This window comes from Halichoerus grypus, chromosome 6 (genome assembly GCF_964656455.1).
Source record: "Halichoerus grypus chromosome 6, mHalGry1.hap1.1, whole genome shotgun sequence".
Taxonomy (NCBI): domain Eukaryota; kingdom Metazoa; phylum Chordata; class Mammalia; order Carnivora; family Phocidae; genus Halichoerus; species Halichoerus grypus.
The window spans coordinates 146,088,360-146,109,884 of record NC_135717.1 but is presented as its reverse complement, the minus strand read 5'-3'; the positions used below and the strand labels follow the sequence as shown (position 1 = coordinate 146,109,884).

The following is a 21,525-nucleotide window of genomic DNA, read 5'->3' as shown; positions in this document are numbered from 1 at the left end:
TAAGCAATGATTTATTCATTCAACAAACATCTTCATGAGTGTGCCAAGAACAGTAGGGATATAGAGATGAGCAAGGCATAATATCTAACTTAAAGGTGTTTGGACAGTTTCCAGAGAAGCATACAACCTCTTATTGTAACAGGTGGAAAATATCCCAACAGGGACATCTGTGGGGTATTAGAGCAGTGCGGAGGGGAGCACAGAGGAGACCTAACTGACCTCTGGGTGGTGAGTTGGTAGGTTAGAAAATGCTTCCAAAAAAAGAAAAGAAAAGAAAATGAAGTGGCATTTCATCTTAGTCTCAAAAAGAATGAGACACGATCAATTGGACAAGGGTAGAACAAAGCGTAGGTACAATAAACGGCATGAGAAAAGGTGTGGAACAAAGAGCACAAGCAAAAGAATCATTATAAATGCACAGAAGGTGAAAACGAGGAAAGATGAACCAGAGAGATAGACTATATACTCGTTTGTAATGTATGTCATGCTAGAGGCTGTGCGGCTTCTTCAGATGTGTTTTCACATTCAAGTTTGGGGCAGAAGGCAAGTTCAGGCTCATTTTCATTAGAGTTTTCAGTTTTATCAGTGTGCACAAATTTAAAGCCTTGTACTATTTTGATCCTGTGAGCTGAAATGTCTGGATGCTTTATTATATCAGTTTCCACTGGCTTCAAGAGTCTGTCTTCACCATTAACAATCATTCAGGTGAAAACTGAAAGACCGGTAACCAGCAGATGTCCCCCTCTATGACACCCAGCAGATGTCCTATCTTAGTGTGGCATGGAAGTTTTGTGGAGGAACGGGAGGAAAATTGTCTAAACATCAAGAGCCTATGTAAGGAAAAAATAGACCTTGTTTCTAATCCCAGTTCTGTAATAAATTACCACTGTGGCCCTAAAACATGTCACTTCACTACTTTGTACCTTGTTACGCCTGAGAAGCTAAACATGTTGTATAGGAGTGACCACAGAGCACCTTCCTCTCTAGCCAATCGCAGAGAGCTCGGTGACTCCAGGACACATATCCCCTCTTCAACAGGAGAAGAAGCTGTTTCAGAGGCAACTATTCCCTCCGAAAGAGCTTTATGATGAAGGATCAGTGAAAGGACAGAGAAGGCATAACTTGAAAGGTAAGGGACTTTGCAGAAGAGCTGGTAAGCTCCTGACAGAGAGAACCCAGTCTGTCCATTCACTGATTTATCCACAGTGCCTACCCCAAGACCTGGCATAGGCTTAGGAAATATATGCTGACTAAATGAATGAATGAGGCTAATTTGTTTTCATATTTCTGTAGCTGCTGTGAATGATTTAAAAACATGATATTTGGCCCTGCAGGCCAAGATTTGATCCCAAGAGAAAGTAATTAAAATCATGTTAATAAATTTACTAAGGGGTAATGAAGAGGTCTGAGAGATTCATTTTAAATTCCTACCCAGAGGAGGAAAAAATAATAAAAGATGGTGGCAGCAGATAAATTGGAGAAAATTGTTTACTCGCAATTTTGTCCAGGATTAATTCTGACTTCCCCAAAGAATTATACCACAGAGATAGACTTGGATTTAACTCTCTTTCTTATAAAGTCTAATTTGTCACTTCAGTCAATTCATCAGTAATTTAATATGTATTGAGCACTGAATGCTGGACAAAAAAACAAGATTTTTTTGTTTTCTCCTTTAGAGTAAAGAGGTACGTAAATTAGTATCCAGTTGATATTTGAATTGACAAGCACTTTTAAGTCCTTTGGCCAGTGTCTACATTTGAACAGGATGTGCCCCGCACAAGGATGGAGAAGAGAGGGTGGGTGGGCACAGGGCTGACCATATTCTGCTCACCCAGTCATGTCCATGAGCACAGGGCTGTGCCCACTGGGAGGAAGGGGCACCCTCTTCTGAAGACGGTAGCCGGCTTCTTTATGTATTCTCCAGCAATCTGGTTTCTAAGAGGGATCGTTTACTTGCAATGCACATCTCAACAGGAGATAAAAGACAAGTAAGAGTATAAAGTTTTTGAAAATCTTAATACATTTTTAAATTCCAAGATTCTGAAAGAGACCTGTTTTATAATACTAATTGCTGTGTTTTACAAATAATAAAAAGATTGGTAAAGGATCAAATGGTTTAGTTTTTATGTTATTTTTGGTACAGTAAAAGTTCTTCCATTTTAGGGAAATAGATGGCTTTTCTTTTCAAGATCTTTGTTTTTTGACATTAAAAGCTGAATTATGTTTTCATATGCAAATAAATGGGAATGAATAATAGCTAACCTTTTCAGTTGTTAAAAAAGGTAAAAAGATTTCCATACTTGGATAGTGCATGTATTAAAATACAAAATAGAATTTTGTTGACATTTCTGTATGGCCATTTAATGGTTATATTTTGCACAGAAAACATAGACATTTATTCAGGGGAAAAAGCAGCAAAAGAACTATTTATGCATAATATAACAAATATATTTGAAAAAGTAATGTTCTAAAAAGTTTTCAAACCATTCATCATTCAATTACTAATATTTATCTGATAAAATAATTAGAATGTATTGAAATATTTTATTTGAGAATGTACATAATTAGCACATTAATACAGAATTGGAAATTACATTTTCAGAAATATTGTGTTCATTTTCTTCACCCACCAAAAGAATGTATTTAAATGTTTTTTAGCCATTATTCGTATAAAATTTTGAATATGGAACCTCACTATCTAAAACCCAAGTATGCTATCAATAGTGTGGGGTTAACAGGAGTATAGCGACAGGACCGTGGGCCTTTGAGTTAAGCACACTTGAGTGCAAATCTCGATTCTGTCACTTACACTCAGTTCAAAACTGGACAGGTCATTTGATCTCCCCTCAGATTCAATTTGGTCATTTGTAAAATAAGGTTGATAATATCCGCCTTTAAATAATATTGTGTGTTTTAATATAATAGTGTACCTTTTATATAATATTGTAAATATATATTTATAGGAAGAGAACATGCAAATAAAATCCCAGAAACATAATGGGACTTCTAAATTTTTTTAAGTTTTATTTACTAATTTGACATAAATAAATTATGTATATATGTACAAATCACATTTTCTTTATTCATTCATGTGTTGGTGGACACTAAGGTTGTTTCCATACCTTGGGTATTAAAAATAATGCCACAATGAACATGGGAGTACAGATATATTTTCAAGATAATGGTTTTGTTTTATTTGGATATATACTGTTTTCCATAGTGCTGTACCAGTTTATATTCCCATCAACAGAGAACAAAGTTTTCCTTTTCTCTACATACTTGCCAGCATTTATCTCTTGGTTTTTTGATAATAGTCCTAACAGGTATGATATGGTATCTCATGATTGTTTTGATTTGCAGTCCCTTGATGATTAGTGATATTTAGCACCTATTCATACTTGTTGGCCATTTGTATACCTTCTTTGCAAAAAAAAAAAAAAAATTATTCAGGTCCTTTCCCCATTTTTAATTGGATTATTTGGTTGGGGGGGTTGTTTGTTTTGTTTTATTTTGTTTTTTGGGGGTTTTTTGGCCGTTGAGTTGAATGAGTTTTTTATATATTTTGGATATATGATTTGCAGATACTTTCATTTAGTGGGTTGCTTTTTCATTTTGTTGATTGTTTCTTTTGTTGTGCAGAAGCTCTTTAGTTGGATATAGCCCATTGTTGTGTTTTGGCTTTTTTTCCTTATGTTTTTGTTCCTTATATCCAAAAAATCATTGCCAAGCCAATGTCAAGGAATTTTTCCCTATGTTTTCTTCTCAGAGACTTCTAGCTTTAGGTCTTATGTTTAAATCTTTAATCCATTTTGACTTAATTTTTGTGAGTGGTATAAGATAGGGAACCAGTTTCATTCTCTTGCATGTGAATATCCAATTTTCCTAGTACCATTTATTAGACAGACTATCCTTTCCCCATTGAGTAGTTTTGGCTCTCCTGTCAAATATTAATTGATTGTATACACATGGTTTTTTTAATTAATTAATTTATTATTAATTAATTTTTTATTTGAGTATAGTTGACACACTGTTACATTAGTTTCAGGTGTACAACTTAGTGATTCAACTTCTCTATGCATCATGCTATGCTCACCACGAGTATAGCTACCATTGTTCACCACACAGCGCTATTACAATATCATTAACTATATTCCCTATGATGTACCTTTTATTCACATGACTTACTCAATCCATAACTGGACCCTGTATCTCCCACTCCCCTTCACTCATTTTGCCCCTCCCTCCCATCCCTTTCCCTCTGGCAACCATCAGTTCATTGTTTGCATTTATAGGTCGGATTCTGCTTTTACAGGTGGTTTATCTCTGAGCTCTTGATTTTGTTCATTTGATCTTTGTGTTTGTTTTTATGCCAGTACTATAATGTTTTGATTACTATAGCTTTGCTACATAATTTGAAATCAGGAAGTGTGATCTCTTCAGCTTTGTTCTTTCTTAGGATTGCTTTGGGTATTGGAGGGGGGAGTTGTGGTTCTATATGAATTTGAGGATTTTTTTTCTATTTCTGTGAAAATCACCATTGGAAAAAAAATGAGAGATAAGCTCCCCAGGCTGTCATTGTAAGTGAAAGTGAGCTTCAACATCTCAGATTCTCTGTTGCTTCATATAAGACCAGGTACCTCTTGTAGATACCTGTGCTCAAACTCATCCTTATGAAATGTAATCTTTAAGTTAGGGCTTCAAAATCTGTAGACACTATGTCTAAACCTTATTGTTATAACAAAAAGTGCCCTATTGCTGCTAATTTATTCATTCATGAAATCAATCCTTGCTGACATCTACCAGGCCTTATGCTCAACCTTGGGGATTCAATGATGAATAGGAAAGATAAAATCCCTGTCCTCAGAGCCTACAAATTCTAGTAGGAGTGATAGACTATAAATAAGTAAATAAATAAATGAGTATGTAATTCCAAGTTATCCTATGTCTTGTGCCGATGTCCTCCAGCTGAAGACCACTGGAAATATCCTCACATGAAGTTGGGTTTACTGATACTGGATATCTCATTACTTGCGAAATCATGTGGTTTCTCATTAAGGGGGTTTAAGTAGGGGCCTTTTACAGGACTTGAGCTTGTGTTAGGTGCTTTGGAGAATATTCCAGAAATGTAGTTTTGCTCTGGTTTGGGTGTTTTCAGAATGTGAAGGCGATTCCGAAAAAAAAAAAAAGAGGGCAATTTTTTTGGGTGTTATAATAGTTTTTATCCAGGAAGTGGAAGAACAGAGAAGAATTAAAGCAATAGTTGGTTAAGAAGCAGTGGTCACTCAAATTATGTGGGAAAGGAGGGTGGATGTCTGATCATTTTTGTGGTTTACAGTGTTCTTGTTTTTGTTTTGCTCAGACATGATTTGCTCAGAGTGGGTTTGTTGATTGTCTTTTGCCATCACAGTTAGAGTGACCTTGTCTAAAGTCTTAGTTCAATGGAATTATTCATGTTTAACAGGAGAAATCTGCGGCCTAGCTCTAGTGGTGCCAGGCCAACTCCCAGCTAATGGCTCTCAGTGACTGTTCTGTTTTGTTTTTCTTTTTCAAATATTCAAAAAAATAGAGCAAGTTAAATGGAGATATTGACTCATGAATGAAGGTTATTTAAGACAGGATGTTAAGAAAAGGTCTCATTGTACATATCATATGTGCAGAGATCTGGATGATCTGAAGAAATAAACCCTGAGAAGGCCAGCAGAAGACCGTAACAATTAAAATAATGGTTGAGATGTTGTATCAACCAGGTTAAAAAGTATAGTGCTTTAAGTAACTTAGAATGCATTTCTCTTTCAAGTAATGGTCTGGTTGGCCCAGGATGGTGAGGCAGCTTTTTTCCATGAAGCTGTTTAAGGAGTAAGCTCTATAGATCAATGCCATCCTCAAGAAAATGATATTCTTTGTGTGGTTAAAATAAATTCATATTTAAGACACAAAAAATGAGGAAAAAGTCAAAGTTTAGGGAATGAGGTTTCTGTTTAAGTTATAAAGGACCCACAAGTTGAACACATTTTTTTTTTCCCATTTGATATCCCATTGGCTCCAACTTAACCATTCCTACCTACATGTAGTCTCTAAGTGGGTGTTTTCACAGGCTCATATAAGATAGAAAGTCAAGATGTTCAGGGTAACAAGAGAGTGATTTTAGTTTTGGCCCACAGAATCTAAGCCAAGTAAAAAGCACAGTGGGGTCATGAGTAGAAGGTGAAGAGTGAAGGAGGTTGAGATAATGGATTAGTTGGCATAAGAGTGTTAGGTTATATGAACTGGAAAGAGAAGATGACGTGTAGAGAGCAGAGTGCTTACAATTGAGATTTTGGAGAGGTTGAATTTATTGGTAGTAAAAAGTTCTATGGTGTGACCATGAAGTGATTAATGATGAAATGGATTAAATGTTTATTACTGGAAGTGAAGATGTCATGAACTGAGAAGGGAGATTATTGGATGGCTCTTGCACATGGACATGGAAGTCCTCAAGGACATTGAATGAAGCAAGTAATTAGGAGATCAGTAGTTGCTCAAAACAGAAGGTTAGTATGAAATTATGTTATGCTCTGTAGTTTTTGAAAGAGAAAGAAGAAAATAAGATGAAAGTGGCTGGAAGAATGTCAAATATAGTGTATTATGAATATGTTCAAACTCCATTCTAGGCATTTTATATATATAAAACCATTTTATCCCCCTCCAAATCCCATTATTATCCACATTTTGTAGTTGAGGAAACAGGTTAAATAAGTTGTCCAGGGTTACTAGTGAAAAGTAGAGTTGAATCTGGACATTCTGATTCCAGAGTACACACTCATAAGCACTAGGAAATAGTTTTTGCCTTAGGATCAGGGAGTTGGACACTTTTTTTTTTTTAAGATTTATTTATTTCAGAGAGAGAGAGAGCACAGGTGGGAGGGGCAGAGGAAGAGAGAATCTCAAGCGGACTCTGGGCTCAGCGCAGAGCCCAATGTGGGGCTCGATCTCATGACCCTGAGATCATGACCTGAGCCGAAATCAGAAGTCAGCTGCCTGACCAACTGCGCCACCCAGGCACCCTCCTTGGGCACTTTTTAATGTTGAAGCTTATGAGATGGTGAAAGACAGTTGAGTGATGGTCATGGGAAGTCATGGTTTTACCAGAAAAAGTCAGAGACTACTACCCTGTTGTTATATCCTACTGAGTGGGGTTTAGCCTAGGGGTAGGGCAATCTTATCAAAAGTACGTGGAGTTCTGAAGCCTCCTTCATTCCACAACTTCAATCCTGATATTTTCTCTCATATGTGACTATGAACTAGGTTGCAGCCCTGTGAGGAGAGGTCTTCCTAGACCTCTGTTAAGAGTGAGAATCTCAAAAGCCACAGCTAATGGTGGAATGTATAGACTGTGAGGGCTTATGAGACTGTAAGTATGGTCTTAAAAGAAATTTATGAGGAATTATTTCAAGTATTCCTTCTGCCTCAGAAATGTTCTTCTAGTTAGAAAAAATATTAGTCACATAAATTCTTCAGTCAAATTAAAAATAAAGCTATCATTTACTGGATCAAAGTGTGAGAAAAAAAGTCTGTAAAGGGTAACTCTTCTAATGGAAGTAAATTTGTGGAGAAACGTGTTGCTTTTTATTAGCCATTAAGTTTATTTAATGGAAAGACAAATTCAGCTGAAGATCATTCATTAAGATAGGCATAATTAACAATAGTTTATTAATCATTCTTTTAAGATGATCCTATCTTACCACTATTACCTTCCCCATATCTGAGAGATTTATGTGAGTCTTGGAAAAGAACATTTAATTCTCTCAATTAAAAAAAAAATCGAATAATAAAAGAAGTACTATAACTTTGTTTTGAGTCAGTGATATCTATGCTAGGCTTTGCCATAGGACTCTGTTGTAATCCCTTATAATCTGGTTTAAATTTCAAACATTTTGACTATTTAAATAACCCATTAAGGGCTCTGCAAAATCACAAGATATTCTATATGTGACTTAATTACTATCTACTCCAATTACACACAACACATTATCATGCTCAAGATCTAGATTTATTTTAAAACATTTAGTCCAATTTATATTAATGCAGAAAAATCACAACCAATAAACCACGACTGTAGAAGAGACACAATAATTGTGTTCTGTCACATTACCACACAAATATAATTTGATATTTAATTAAAGGATGATCAATCACAATCACATGTAAATGAAATATTTATCCTCTCAGTAGTAGTAAGAACCTCTTTTGAGTATGTAAGGTCTTCTGGGTTTATTCTCATACAGCTGCCGTTTCAGAATGTAAGGGATTTTTCTCTTTATAACTTCTTCCTTTTCATTTTTGTCATTTCCAGCATCAAGAACATCTTCCTGAATTAACTGCAAGATAGGCAGAATAGAAATCAAACTTAGATGCATGACATCTTCCAGAGTATTTTTCTACATTTTATCTCTTTTGCTATTCAGACAGTTAAGACCCATGTGGATGAGCTATATGAGGTTTAAAGCAATTAAATGTTTTGTCCAAGGACAGATGACTATCAACTGACTGAAATAGGATGAGAACATGGTTTTTTCTGACTCTCTGTTCAAGGCCACACACTAATACCTCCAACTGATGCAACACGCCCAGGAAGTCTATGAGTATTTTTCAGGCTGTAGTTTATGATAGACGAAAATGTTATGAAAATATATCATAAATCACAACAAATATAGAATTTTGAATTCAGTAAGCCAAGTTTGGCCTCAAAAGGCAATAGGATTTTGTATTCTGTTTGGTTAATTACTGACTTGACTTGAAAGCCATTCCAAAGATCCATTTCGTAATCAAAGAGAGAGGAATGCCTGTTCTGTCTAACTTAGTTGTAGAAATTAACACATGTGAAAGCTCTGTTTAAATAATAAAGATCTCTTTAGATTGTGGTGCCTAATAATTAGAAGCAAGTTCAAATTCAATAACTTAAGGGAGTTCATTTCCATGTAGAATCTAATCTAATATCTCATTGAATATGCCACATTCTAAAATTAGTTCTGAACACCTTTTTCTGATACAGTTCTGAATAAAAAATTTCAGCTAGCAGAAAATGTTTAAGAATTCATCCCAGAATTTTGCACTTAATTTGTGTGAAATTTTTAAACAAATGTTCAAGATAAGAATTGTATTTGTATTTGTGATTGTCTTCTAAACTTTGGGGTCATAAGAAATACTAAGAGGAGACTAAGTTTTTAATTATAATGCATGTGCATTGAATTGTATCACCAAGTACTTTATTTCAACCCACAGCATTCAGTTTCAGAGAAGGTAAAACAGCTACTGTCAGACAATCTAGTTTCTTAATCTTATGTTTCTCTGTGAACATAGTCTGTAATTATTCATATTATGTTCTGAATGGTATTATCATTTTTTTAAATCACTCAATAACATTTAAAATAATAAAAGTTCTAATTTTATGTGTGCCTGATTTGTGTGTATCATAGTTTATTGAGTTGTTGTTGTTGTTATTGTTGTTTTTAATTCCTGGATAAATAATACACAATTGACATTTCCCTATGTTAAAATTAGCATTTTTCAAGTTTTATTGACTTAAAGAATATTTTAAAGACCTAAGCTATTTAGCTGGAATCGGAATTAAGGGATGAGTAGGCCACCAAGTAAAATTAAAACTAGTTTTTTTTTGTTTTTCATTTAGAAAACATCTTTTTGCTTATAAGTTAGAATAAACACTAGAAATTCTGTTTTGCATTTCTTCTTTTCCACAGGGTATCTTTGTGATAGTCATTTATAGAGATCGCTATATTAGCAGGAAGGGCACCCTCGGATTTCCAATGTTGGTGTAAACCCAAAATACAAAACATTAAGCAAATTTCTCTTAGAGGTTAATACGAAAGAAATGGTTCCCTTGTTGGGAAATTTTTAATTTTTTTTCTTTAAAGCATTTTCATTTCTCTTTTCCCCCTTCAAACAAATATTTCAAAACCAAAGGCAGTAAATCACTAGTATTTAATACAACTGTTTTATCCTACTTCAGTGTAGTTCTTTTTGTATAATGGATTTTGGATGTCTTGGCTGTGGTGGACCTAGTTTAGATGTTAAAGACCTGAAATCTATGTATTCAATTGAAATAGGAATATATATATATATTTTTTCCAGTTTTATTTGCCTAATATATTCAAATACAAATGGAACCTTTTGTGTTTTGTGCTTGTTTATAAACACACATGACTTGGTGTTTCTAAGAAAACATTTTGAGTCCTTAAATTTTGTAGGCATGCCACCACCAAAAATTGCCTGAATATGCCATCCATTTAAGCACAATAAAATCATGTGGATCAAATCTGCCTTAAGATATACTCCCCTTTTAAGATTGAAGAAAAAATATTTTGCTCCAAATATTTGAAGATCTGAAGGAATGTTAACCTCAACACGTGGTTTATTCTTTTTCAATATTTGTAAGTCTTCCTGTTATGATAATTATCAGGGTAAAAAAAAAAATCAGTACAAATGAAAGTTAACTAGTATATGGATAATTACATTCGTATTTTGTTTTTGCTTTACCTCCCATTGTTGAAAGGCCCTGCTGTGACAGATTTTTTGGAGCTGGTATATTGTCAGCATTGCTTCCAAGCTAAAGCCATCTAAGGCAGTGGGAAATTTCCTTCTTGTAATAAGCTCCTCTTCACGAAACTCTCCTGTTTCCTCGGCTTGGCTGTTCAGGTTATTTACAAAACTGCAAACATTTAGCAGGGTCATTTTCCAAGAAGAAACGCTTGCTTTACTGATCTGAAGTATAGAAAAAAATAGGTACTTAAAATTAAAAAAAAAAAAAGTAGTTAAAACTTGTATTATATGAATAAGAAATAAATTTCCCTTGTGCTAAGTCATTACATTTTAGGGCCTAATTGTTACTCTAGCCTAATAATTACACTGTTATTTATTTAGTAACTTTATATCACCAAATTGATTATATTTCTATTTTTAAAAATGTAATACAGTTATACACATGCGCACAAGCACACATAAATGAGCAAAGCAAAAAATAGAAATAATAGTAAGTATAAATATGCAAATATATGTATACATCACAGATGAAAATACTAAAATTACCATTCTCTTTGGTATACTTCAACTTAGTGTCTAATGGAGCATGGACTATGATGATACTAATAGATTTGGACAATTACAGTAGTGTAAGATCACTAATCCATTCCACACATTGATAGTTCTCATAGGCAGCATCATAGTTGATCAATATATTTATTTGCAAATTATAATATTTTCTAGAATTACCATTTTTTAATAAGATCTTATCCAAAATCACTATTACCATCAACAACTTTCCTATGTGCTAATAACAATCAATGAGGAAACATAAGGACTTAGGAGAGCCAAAATGCAAAATAATAAAAATTAACAAAAATTTCAAACGGCATAGATGAAGAAAAGCATACATTTTTCCTAAAGACACACACACATAGATGGGAATGACCACATAACCATGATGGGAGGATTCAAAAACAGTAATATCACATGTCAATTCTCTCTGAATTACTCCCCACCTGTAATGCAATTTTGAATCGAAGTTCCAATTTGGAAAACATGGGGAGACTGGAATTTGGAGGTGGGGATTTGGCAAAATAATTATAATGTTAATTTGGAAGTATGAATGTGTGAGAATAACCAAGAATATTTAGAAAAATGAAAAGGTAATGAGGAGGAATTTATTCTACCAGATATTGAAATGTATCTGAAAGGCTCAGTAATCAAAGGAGTGAATTAATAGAGCAAGAGTAAACATTAGACCCAACAGGAAATAATATCCTAAAATTGGTCCAAGTACAAATGAATGTGTAGCATATAGCAAAGTTTGCATTTGAAATCCTTGGGACAGGTGGCTACCAGGAAATCTGGACTTAGATCTAGTTATAACTTTCTTGACATATTGTTGTTTAACAGTATCCAGATGGGTTAAATATGAGTAAAAATAAAATAGTGTCTAAATATATAGAATTTGCTTTATAAACCCAAAAAGGTATTATTAAACAAATATCCAAACCACAATCCACAATGAAAAGGATAATTTTAAATACATAAATGTGTAGAACATCTCTGGAAAATTAACAGTCTGAACCAACATCAGAAGCAAGATATATTGTAAAAGCTGCCCCAGAATGTTAATATCCTTAACACAGGTAGAGAGAGCTCTTCAAAAAGAAATTGTTGAATCCACCAATTAAAAAAAAAACTAAAAAAATTTAAACTTTAGATAAGTAAAATGAGTGAACAAGTCAGAATCACTCCTCAAAAAAGAAATATGTGGAAAGATGTTCAACTTGGCCACCACCAGATCAGAAGATTTTCAAAAGAATAGGCATACTCATTTGGTGTAGTTATAGGAACATGAGGAGACAGACACTTCCTCTTCTAAATATTTGTTAGTCTGGGTGTAGATTGTTGTAACTTTTTTTTTTTTTTTTAAGATTTTATTTATTTATTTGACAGAGAGAGACACAGCAAGAGAGGGAACACAAGCAGGGGGAGTGGAAGAGGGAGAAGCAGGCTTCCCGCCGAGCAGGGAGCCCGATGCGGGGCTCGATCCCAGGACTCTGGGATCATGACCTGAGCCGAAGGCAGACGCTTAACAACTGAGCCACCCAGGCGCCCCTGTTGTAACTTTTTAAAGGGTGTTTTGCATTACAATTCAAAGTGTGCACACTCTTTGATTAAGATTTTATTTGAAGAGCATGCAAATATTTGAGTACAAAGATATTCACTTGAAAACATTATTATGATATATAATAATATTATATATGAAGGTTTTAATCAGTTTGGAAATCCTTTCAGCTATACCCCGTGAATACAGTTATCCAGCCATGGCTTAAACTTTTCTGCTATGGGAAACTTGGAGAGGACATACTCCATTGTCTGGCAGCAACACCTTATATCATGCCAATTAATGGAATACCATATTTTTACATTTTGAAAGCTCTTTATAGATCATCTAATTGAGTGTTTTCTCAAGTGTACTCCTTAGAACACCAGTTCTGCACTCACTGTTTTTCCAAGAGTTCTACTGTCAAGTAAATTGGAAAACTTGAATTTAAAGAAAATTTAAAGATTTCTTGAACTTTGGTATCCTCAGAGCTTTTAACTTGCAAATATTCATTGTAACTTTTAATTTTATTTATGTATTTTTAAATATTTTATTATTTTTAAGTAATCTCTACACCCCACGTGAGGCTCAAACTCACAACCCCGAGATCAAGAGTTGCATGCTCTACCTACTGAGTCAGCCAGGGGCCCCATTGTAACTTTTTAATGGTGTCAATATAGTATCAAATGTTTCCCAAACTAATTTGACCACAGAATGCTTTATTCATAAAATATTTGTTGGGACTAGTGTTATCTGGTTACTTTTTTGGATGAGGAAACTGAATTAATCATCTGGTTTCCTTCTGCCAGTTAAAGTAGTCAACTACATGACTCAGTAATTATTTAAGGTCCCATTAGTCCCTGTCATACCTAGGAAGCCCAGCAGAGAGAGCACTACTGACCAAAGGATGTCTAAGTAGGAATCTTGCATTTGAGAACACTTTGTATAAGGTTTCACTATTTCATTCAAAAAATGGCAAAGACTCTCTTTCTTTGAATCAGGCTCCTCTGAGCCCCCTTCTTGACGAGGTCCCAACTTTGGGCTCTGTCCTTGGTCTCCTTAGTCCAGTTTTAGCAAGAATCATGCTGAGTCAATTTACACATGTACATGCCTCTCACCCTTGGTATCTGATCACCCTAGATACCTGATCAAATATCAGATACTTTAACACATTTCTGTCCTTAATATCAGAATCCTGTTGTGTCTTCTAGCAAGAATTCTTCTAGCCTTAATGTTTCCTCTTATTCCATCCACTGAGCCCCACTCTGCCTCAGCTATAAATGCACACTTGCCCTAGTTGTGTTTGGAATTGAGCCAATCTCTGCAAAACCCCCATTTCAGTAGCCCTCTTGGCTAAAGTCTTCCATACTACCTTTAGCTGGCATCATGAATAATTTTTCTTTAATAATAAACATTCTTAATTATCAAATTATTTTATACAAATGTTTATAATAGACCTAAGCCTATAGATAAGAAATTTAGAATATTATCTCTTCTTGTTTTCAAGATAAGGAAAACAAGAGTATTTGTGGTTCTTACTTAGCATTACTTGATTTAAGTTTTTAATACTAAATAAGATTCTGGTCGAACTTTTGTTACCTTAATTAAATGGGAGCTAATCTATATGACCAATACTCACTCCCTGTACATTGAACTCAGATGAGGTCAGCAAATTGTGAATTCAAACATTTCACTGAATTGAAAATAATTTAAGCCATCTGTGGTGGAGCTCTGAAGTTTCGTAGTTGAATACAAAATGGAAGGGTTAGTAATGAATCCTAGATTCCCATTGTTAGTTCAGAAATACTTATTAAACTCTTACTGTATACTAGGCATTAAGTTTGACCATAGAAAATTACAACATTGTAGCAGCTTTTTGAGATCCTGAAGAAAACATACTATACCAGGTTCTCTTTCTTAATAGAACAATATGAAAGTACTAGCCCTGGTAATAAAGAGAATTGTATTGTGAGAAAAAATTATCTTCCCCTTTTCAAGCTATGAACTCTCTCTTGACCTTCTGTGGCTTAAGTAAAATTTGCCATTAGCATTTCCCAAAGTAGTCTAAATAGCTTTACTTTAAAACTGAAATTGCTCACATATTTTACCTTTAAAATGGAAAGAAGAAACCTGAAGCTTTCTGAAGCTTTTAATAATGGAGTTCTACCAGTATCAAATACTATTCTCTTAAATTTTTAAATGTGGTAATTTAGTTAAAATGATCGTAAGTTTGGAGTTTTCATTTGCATAGAACTCTACTCACACCAAAAATCAACTGAGTCAAAGAGAAATAAACGATAGTAGTTTTGTGAAAAATAAGGAATGAATTGAGCGTTCTGTTCCCATCCTAGCAGCAAAACTGAAATAATGATGCTTCTGGGTGCTTTCTCATTATAGATTGTATTTTACTTTTCTCAATTAAAAGGAGACAATGCGATTCCATTTTTTTTTCCATGATGCATTTTCGAGACATATTCCAAGACTAAATAAAAGAAAAAAAAATTATTGTGCCGATATTTTTATGTATTTCTTTTAAGAGAAAAACCAAACCACTCCATAAACTGGAATTGTTTTTCCCTTGTAACTCTAGAGAACTCCACGCTTTCACAAAGTAACTAACACTTCCCAAACTATACTACATTTTAGAGATTATTTAGGAGTTTTATGTGTCAATGTAAACTTAGAATTATAGGAGTAAAATCTCTACTGAGAAACTAAGGCATTCCAATCTGCCCCATTTTTAAACATAGACTATTGGCTTTACTTGTCTTCCTATTTTTGAGTTGAGGTAATTGTCACCGTTGCTATTCAGACTGAGTATTAAACAAGGGATCCATTATCTTAAGGTTATTATTTAGTTATTGAGTTTTAATGACTAAACTAAATTTGATCTTTCCTGATATGAAGCCTACCAAATTATGAAAAAAATTGGTTTCAATCCATTCAACTTTTGTAGATCTGGGCAATGGTAAAAATATATGCACTCGAATTTTCCCCAAATGTCTTTTAAGGATCATAGTAGACAACATATCTTTGTTAGCTTTCAGATAATGATGTCTTATATTCTCAAATACAGACAAGAAATGGGTATTTCCCCTTCAAACCCACTATCAAAGATAATTCTACAAATATAATAGGGATTGTTGTACCTAGAACATGCTTATCCAATTAGGGAAGAGAAACGTGAGGTGACAGGACCTGAGTTGGAGTATTGCTTCAAAAATTAGACAGGAGTTTTGAGCACTGACTTTCTTTCTTTTTTTTTTTTTTTAAAGGTTTTATTTATTTGACAGAGAGGGAACACAAGCAGGAGGAGTAGGAGAGGGAGAAGCGGGCTCTCTGGAGCCCGATGCGGGGCTCGATCCCAGGACTCTGGGATCATGACCGGAGCCGAAGGCAGACGCTTAACGACTGAGCCACCCAGGCGCCCCGTGAGCATTGACTTTCTTACTATAACATCTGTTGAATCCTTTGCATTGATATCTCAGTGCTTATAATAGTAATTGTACCAAGGGTCCGCCTCAACTCAAAATTTATTTTTCTTTGAGAAACGTCTTTCGGTTGGGAACACTTTTTCCATTCCTGTTTTAGATACACACTGATCGACTCACCCCGGCTAAATCAATACTGTGTGGTAGCACGGTAATCAGGTGTTTTCTAATTGTGTTTTATTCCTAGGTACAGGTTGGGATCTTTAGGACTCTTGTTCTCAAGACACCAACAGAGAAATAACAGGTACGGGTATACAAAATTTCACTTGGTTCCATAAAAACCATAAACAAGTGTAGATGATACTTCTGTTATAGGGAGAATGTAAATCTAGCCCCAACCCCAGCGTTTAAAAATAAGGAAACGAAGGCAAGCGATGTTAAGGAAGCCCCTTGCTTAAGATCAAATAGTTCGTAAATTCACAGTTGGAGGATTAGATCTCCAAGCTTCTGTTTGCAGTCTACTGCTCTTTAGTTTCTACCACATTTATTTCATGAGTTGTCATGAACTTTCATTTTTAATTTAGAACTCCATTTTACTCTTCCCAATATAACCAAAATGTCAACTTCATTTTCCTGAATGGATTTAACTTGAGGCATACCTTTTGCCATACACGATGTGATAGGAATGGAAACAGGATTCCTTTAAATACATTTTCATCTCCACATAAATAATATGTGACTACCTAATTAAAGTTGCAATATGCTGATTGATAGTCACTATAATTTCGTTCCCTTTTGCATCAACACCCTTAACTCCTTTGAACTCAAGGAAAAGTTTCCCGAGAAAGGAAATGCCTCTTGATGAACTTTTCAGTCTTGACGGGAAGTTATTAACTATAGGAAAAAGACACCATGTTTATAATGAGAGCTTATATGTTCTTCAGTCCTTGGTTAAAGAAAAGAAAAAGTTACCTTTGATGTATGCATATTGGTCAATAAATCTGCTTCTAATGCTTTCATTTCCTCTTCTGAATCTGAGTAAAATCAAAACCACATGTTTACTATATAACATATATCAAATAATTGTATTGTAACCTACAGATTTTAGATTAATCTCAAAAAAATTTAGTCTTAGAAGCTTATTGTTTTTCTATGCACTTATTATCCTTAAAATAATATTCAGAAAAAAATAATTATGGTTTTATTTTGGGCTAACAGGCAGCTAGAATAATAAAAACACTCCTAAGAAAATAAACACATGATTACATACCAAAAGAGCTATTGACGTATTGGAGTTGTTTAATCTCTGAATCTCAGTATTTAAAAAAAAAAAACAAAACTGATTATATCATATAGTAGAGATTTCATAAAAAATGCTGGTTAATTTTTACCAGCAATAGTTTATATATATAGAATATATGCATATTGATATTTTTAAAACAACATAATGAAAAGATGTGTACAAAATGTTTTTCAAAACCAAGGGGAATTATTTACTGATCATTTTAGAAAAAGAAAGACACTGAGATTTAGTGAACTTGAGATGCTATTTTACAAAACACTTGGAAAGATTTGTTTTTCTACTTTAAGAATTTAGAATTTTGTGTATTTAGCTATTTTATCACAGGCTATTAAGCAAATTGGTTAAGCCAAAATGGGGTTGTCCATCAATACATGTGTAATTGTGTTGAAAATGGACTTCTGACTTTTATTAGGATATCCTTTCCAGTTTCCCCCAGTGAATATATTGCAGAGAAGAAAACTTTAGAAAATACTGTAAGTAATAGAAATAAAGTTATAGAACATCATAATTACATGACTTCATTCATACTCACTGATCTGTCATAAAACAAAGCAGATGTTAAAATGACTATCTTCCTTGCAGTACACACTGTTTTTGAAAAGAAGTGTCACACTTAGAGTAACCACTTGTTAAATTGTATCCAGGACCTAAGTTACACCAGAGCTCTTTTTGCCCTATTTGTTCAAGGCCAGTCTGTTTCTCAAGGGAATGACAAATTCCTTTAGCCATTTATGAAAAATGTATATCAAAATCCCTACAAATTCTGGCTGATCACAGCAAGAAGCTCCAAGAGTTAATAAACACAGTGTTTAATCAATAGTCTAATTTTTCTCATACACTCTAAATATACCTTTAACCTCATGTAATAGACAAAATCATAATTGTAGAAAATTTGGTATTTATCATTAAAAATTTTGCAAAGTTAGAAGCTCAAGATCTTTTTCTCATGATTAAAATAAATTAAAAATTTTGCAAAGTAACATTTATGTCTTCTGCTAGTTTTAATTTCATAATTTAAATAAAATCATAACAGGAGTTTGAATTAAATATTTCAATGTCATATTACTAAAATATAAAGGTATACAACAAGCTAAATGATTTTTGCTGCATTTATCCCCTATTCTTTTTCCCCACTTTGATGTGATATTGCAATATTATAACATTACATGTTACTCTTTTAAATTTAAGTCTTATTTTCAAGATAAGTTATTGGTAGATATTTAGCAATACACGGCTTCTTAATTATCACATGCAAAACACTCTGTAGGTAAATAATTCCCATTAATATAACTATACCAATTTTCCAGTTACATTTTGCATGAACTTAAACAACATGCAAAAAAATTAAATTAATTGTATGCTTATTTGTCACATAGAAAGACTATACAAAATGTATTATCTAACAGTACTTGGAATATTTTTATATTTTTTAGAAATAATTTTCTATAAATAATGGTTCATTCATTTACTCATTAAACATCAGTTTTCACTTTATCTTAACATACACACATAGTTAAGAAAATAATTGGGGGAGGGAGAAGCCACTGCTTCCTAAAAGAATGACTGAGGATGAGAAAAAGCATTTTGAATGGAATGGGTTTTAACTATGGGTTCTCACTTTGACAGGTAATGCAGCTACACTTCTCATCAGATTTTGACCAGCCTAATTTAAGTTCTCCACAGTTTTTCTACTCTGGTGGCTACATTCCAAGGGGAGGGCATGAAATGTTTCATTGAAATCTCTTTTATTACCTTGCAGATTTAAAAAGAGAAATGAAATCTTTCAGTTCTTGTAATCATAAAGACAGAGAAATAATATATTCAGTTTCTATCTCTAAAAAGCAAATCCAGAATAAAGGAAAAACTCTTCTCCCTGGATGAATTAACATAAGTAGCAGTATAGTGCAAAAAAAGAAAAAAATCACCTCAGGGAACTGTGAAATGCAGCTGAGCTTACCTGAGCACAGACTCCAAGAGCTGAAAGCCAGAAGTATCATGCATGCCAGCTGGATTTTCATTCCTGCTATCATCTCCTTGAGCCCTCTAGCAAGCCAAGTCCATAAACGTCACAGACACACCGAAGGGGGCTTTCTCTAGCGCTTCCTCTTGCCTTCAGCTGACTTGGAAAGTGAACTATGAGAGATGCTTTGGCCATTCCCTATATATACATGCAGAAAGATGATGTCATGATAGCACAAGGATTATCTTTTCTGGATGTGCCCTCCTTCATCTCTATCCCTCCTCTCCTCTCTCCACTTCCTCCTCCCCTTTTCCTTTGTCCCCCCACTCTCCTCCCCCACTTCTGAACTTCAAATGAAAGCGTGACATCTACCCTAATTGCCACTGTTGCTCCAGATTTCTGACGCACAGGAATCATTCAAAAGCAATTCCATATAGAGCACATTGGGAAAAAAACAAAAAATTTACAGTGCCTCTCTTTCCCCATTTCCTCTCATTTCTGACTCCAAGAAGTTGTCATTTTGATTTTGTGAAGCATGAGCTCTGTTATTTCTAATATAAGCAAAGTCTCCAGGATGAATGCATGAAATCAATAATTCTTAAGCTTTGGAAGTCTTAAAGAGTTGGGGTTCTTTTCTGATAACCCACACTTGTGAGCAAATGTTTTGTGGTTTAGGGACAAATACAGGTTTTAGATAATGAATACTAGAAGAAGGAAGAAAGTGGAAGATAATCAGAGAATAAGTTAAGGTATAGGGATTAAGCAAAAAAAAAAAAAGGAAGAAAACAAAAAAACAAAAGACTAGTAGCTCTAAGGAATAGGACGTTATTTCTTAACAAATTGAAAAGTTTTTATTTTAAGTAACTGGGAGAATGACTGAGTTATGTATGCTGACTTTTGGTTAAATGTCTTACAAAAACAATGTCATGTTTATGAAATCCAACTATAAACTATTTATGTGGAAATACATATTATTATATCCCTGAGGTTTTCTGATACTTTACTCTTTTCTCTCTGCATTGCTCTGCTCCTTTTAGATTCATTGATGTTATATCCTATTCTTTTTATAATCCCCTTCTCACTGGTTTTCACCATTGCATCAATTTTTTTCTCCTGTTATAGTCATAAAAATGAAATTGTTCTTTTGGAAAGGAAACAATCCTAAACAATCACCATCCACCAAAGTCAGATTTCTAAGACAATGTCTTTGCATCATATTTTATAAATTACAATGATACTCATTTCATCTCTGGGTTCTCAGAAAAAAAAATTGCTCAAAATATCTTTTGGAATGAAGCTTTCTTCTTGTATTAAGTATTTCAGGATACACGGAGTGATCTGAAAAGGGGATGCTATTAGGAATGTGAATATTTGAAGGTAAAAGTATCTGAGACTTTTTCACTTTTAAATATATCAGTCATGTAATAACAATAGAGAAAAACCTGGATTATTTTCTATAGAGAGTTGATTTATATTTTATGGTATATTGTAAGAGATTAACTTCTCTATTTTACCTTAAACTTAAGAAAATGGTTTAATTCCAAACAGTAATTATTTAAAACATCAAGGAATCATTTGTATAATTTGATGTTCAGAAATTTAACAACGGATATTTTTCTTACTTTTAGTTTGTTTTAAGAACTTAATGTACAACGCAATACTGAACATGACTCACTTGGAGAAAGTTTTATACGAAGGGTCATTAATTGGCAAAGAAATGTGAAATACATACTGCTAAACACTTGCTTTCCTACCACACGAGGGCGCAACAGAGGTTTGAAAGGCTTTTTATTTTCACTTAATTAGAATTCTGAGGATTATATTTACTTTCTTCTCACTATCTTTGTGACAGAATCCTTTTAAAGCCACCTTATGAGAAAAAAATAGAGGAACTTTATATTCTCTGTGCGATATTTAAATTAGTTGCTTTATCTGCTTTTGGATTGCAAATACAAAGAATAATCTTTAAAAATGTGTGATAGCAGCCTACTAGTAAAGAGGAAGTGTGATCCCTATTCTCCTCAAGTGATTAATAAATAAAGCTCAAGGAAATGTTGACAAAATATCACTTGAATATTAGCTGTAAATGTGAGAATTGTTTTAAATATATAATAAATCGGAAAGTTTGGGGGGAAAATGTGTTAACTAATGTCAAATGATCCAAAATCAAATAGATGCTAGACACTATTTTTCTTCTAGGGGA

The 21,525-nt window shown here is 33.8% G+C and overlaps 1 protein-coding gene across 1 annotated transcript; it reads right to left on the bottom strand.

The window, feature by feature from the left end:
* Nucleotides 1-8,022: 8,022 nt before the first annotated feature.
* On the bottom strand, nucleotides 8,023-19,547 carry NTS (neurotensin). The gene is made up of 4 exons (XM_036110953.2): nucleotides 19,320-19,547; nucleotides 17,032-17,093; nucleotides 10,534-10,758; nucleotides 8,023-8,357 (listed from the first exon to the last, which is right to left on the bottom strand). Exons 1-4 carry the CDS (start codon nucleotides 19,390-19,392, stop codon nucleotides 8,205-8,207), a joined length of 513 nt encoding a protein of 170 aa, XP_035966846.1. The 5' UTR covers nucleotides 19,393-19,547; the 3' UTR covers nucleotides 8,023-8,204.
* Between the last annotated feature and the right edge of the window lie 1,978 nt (nucleotides 19,548-21,525).

Bases quoted from the DNA above. Each gene is read 5' to 3' on its own strand.
- NTS (XM_036110953.2), bottom strand. From the start codon at position 19,392: ATGATAGCAGGAATGAAAATCCAGCTGGCATGCATGATACTTCTGGCT. The intron at 17,094-19,319 runs GTAAGCTCAGCT...GATTTTACTCAG, and splicing joins CTCTTGGAGTCTGTGCTCAG to ATTCAGAAGAGGAAATGAAA. The intron at 10,759-17,031 runs GTAACTTTTTCT...TCTATACTTCAG, and splicing joins CCAATATGCATACATCAAAG to ATCAGTAAAGCAAGCGTTTC.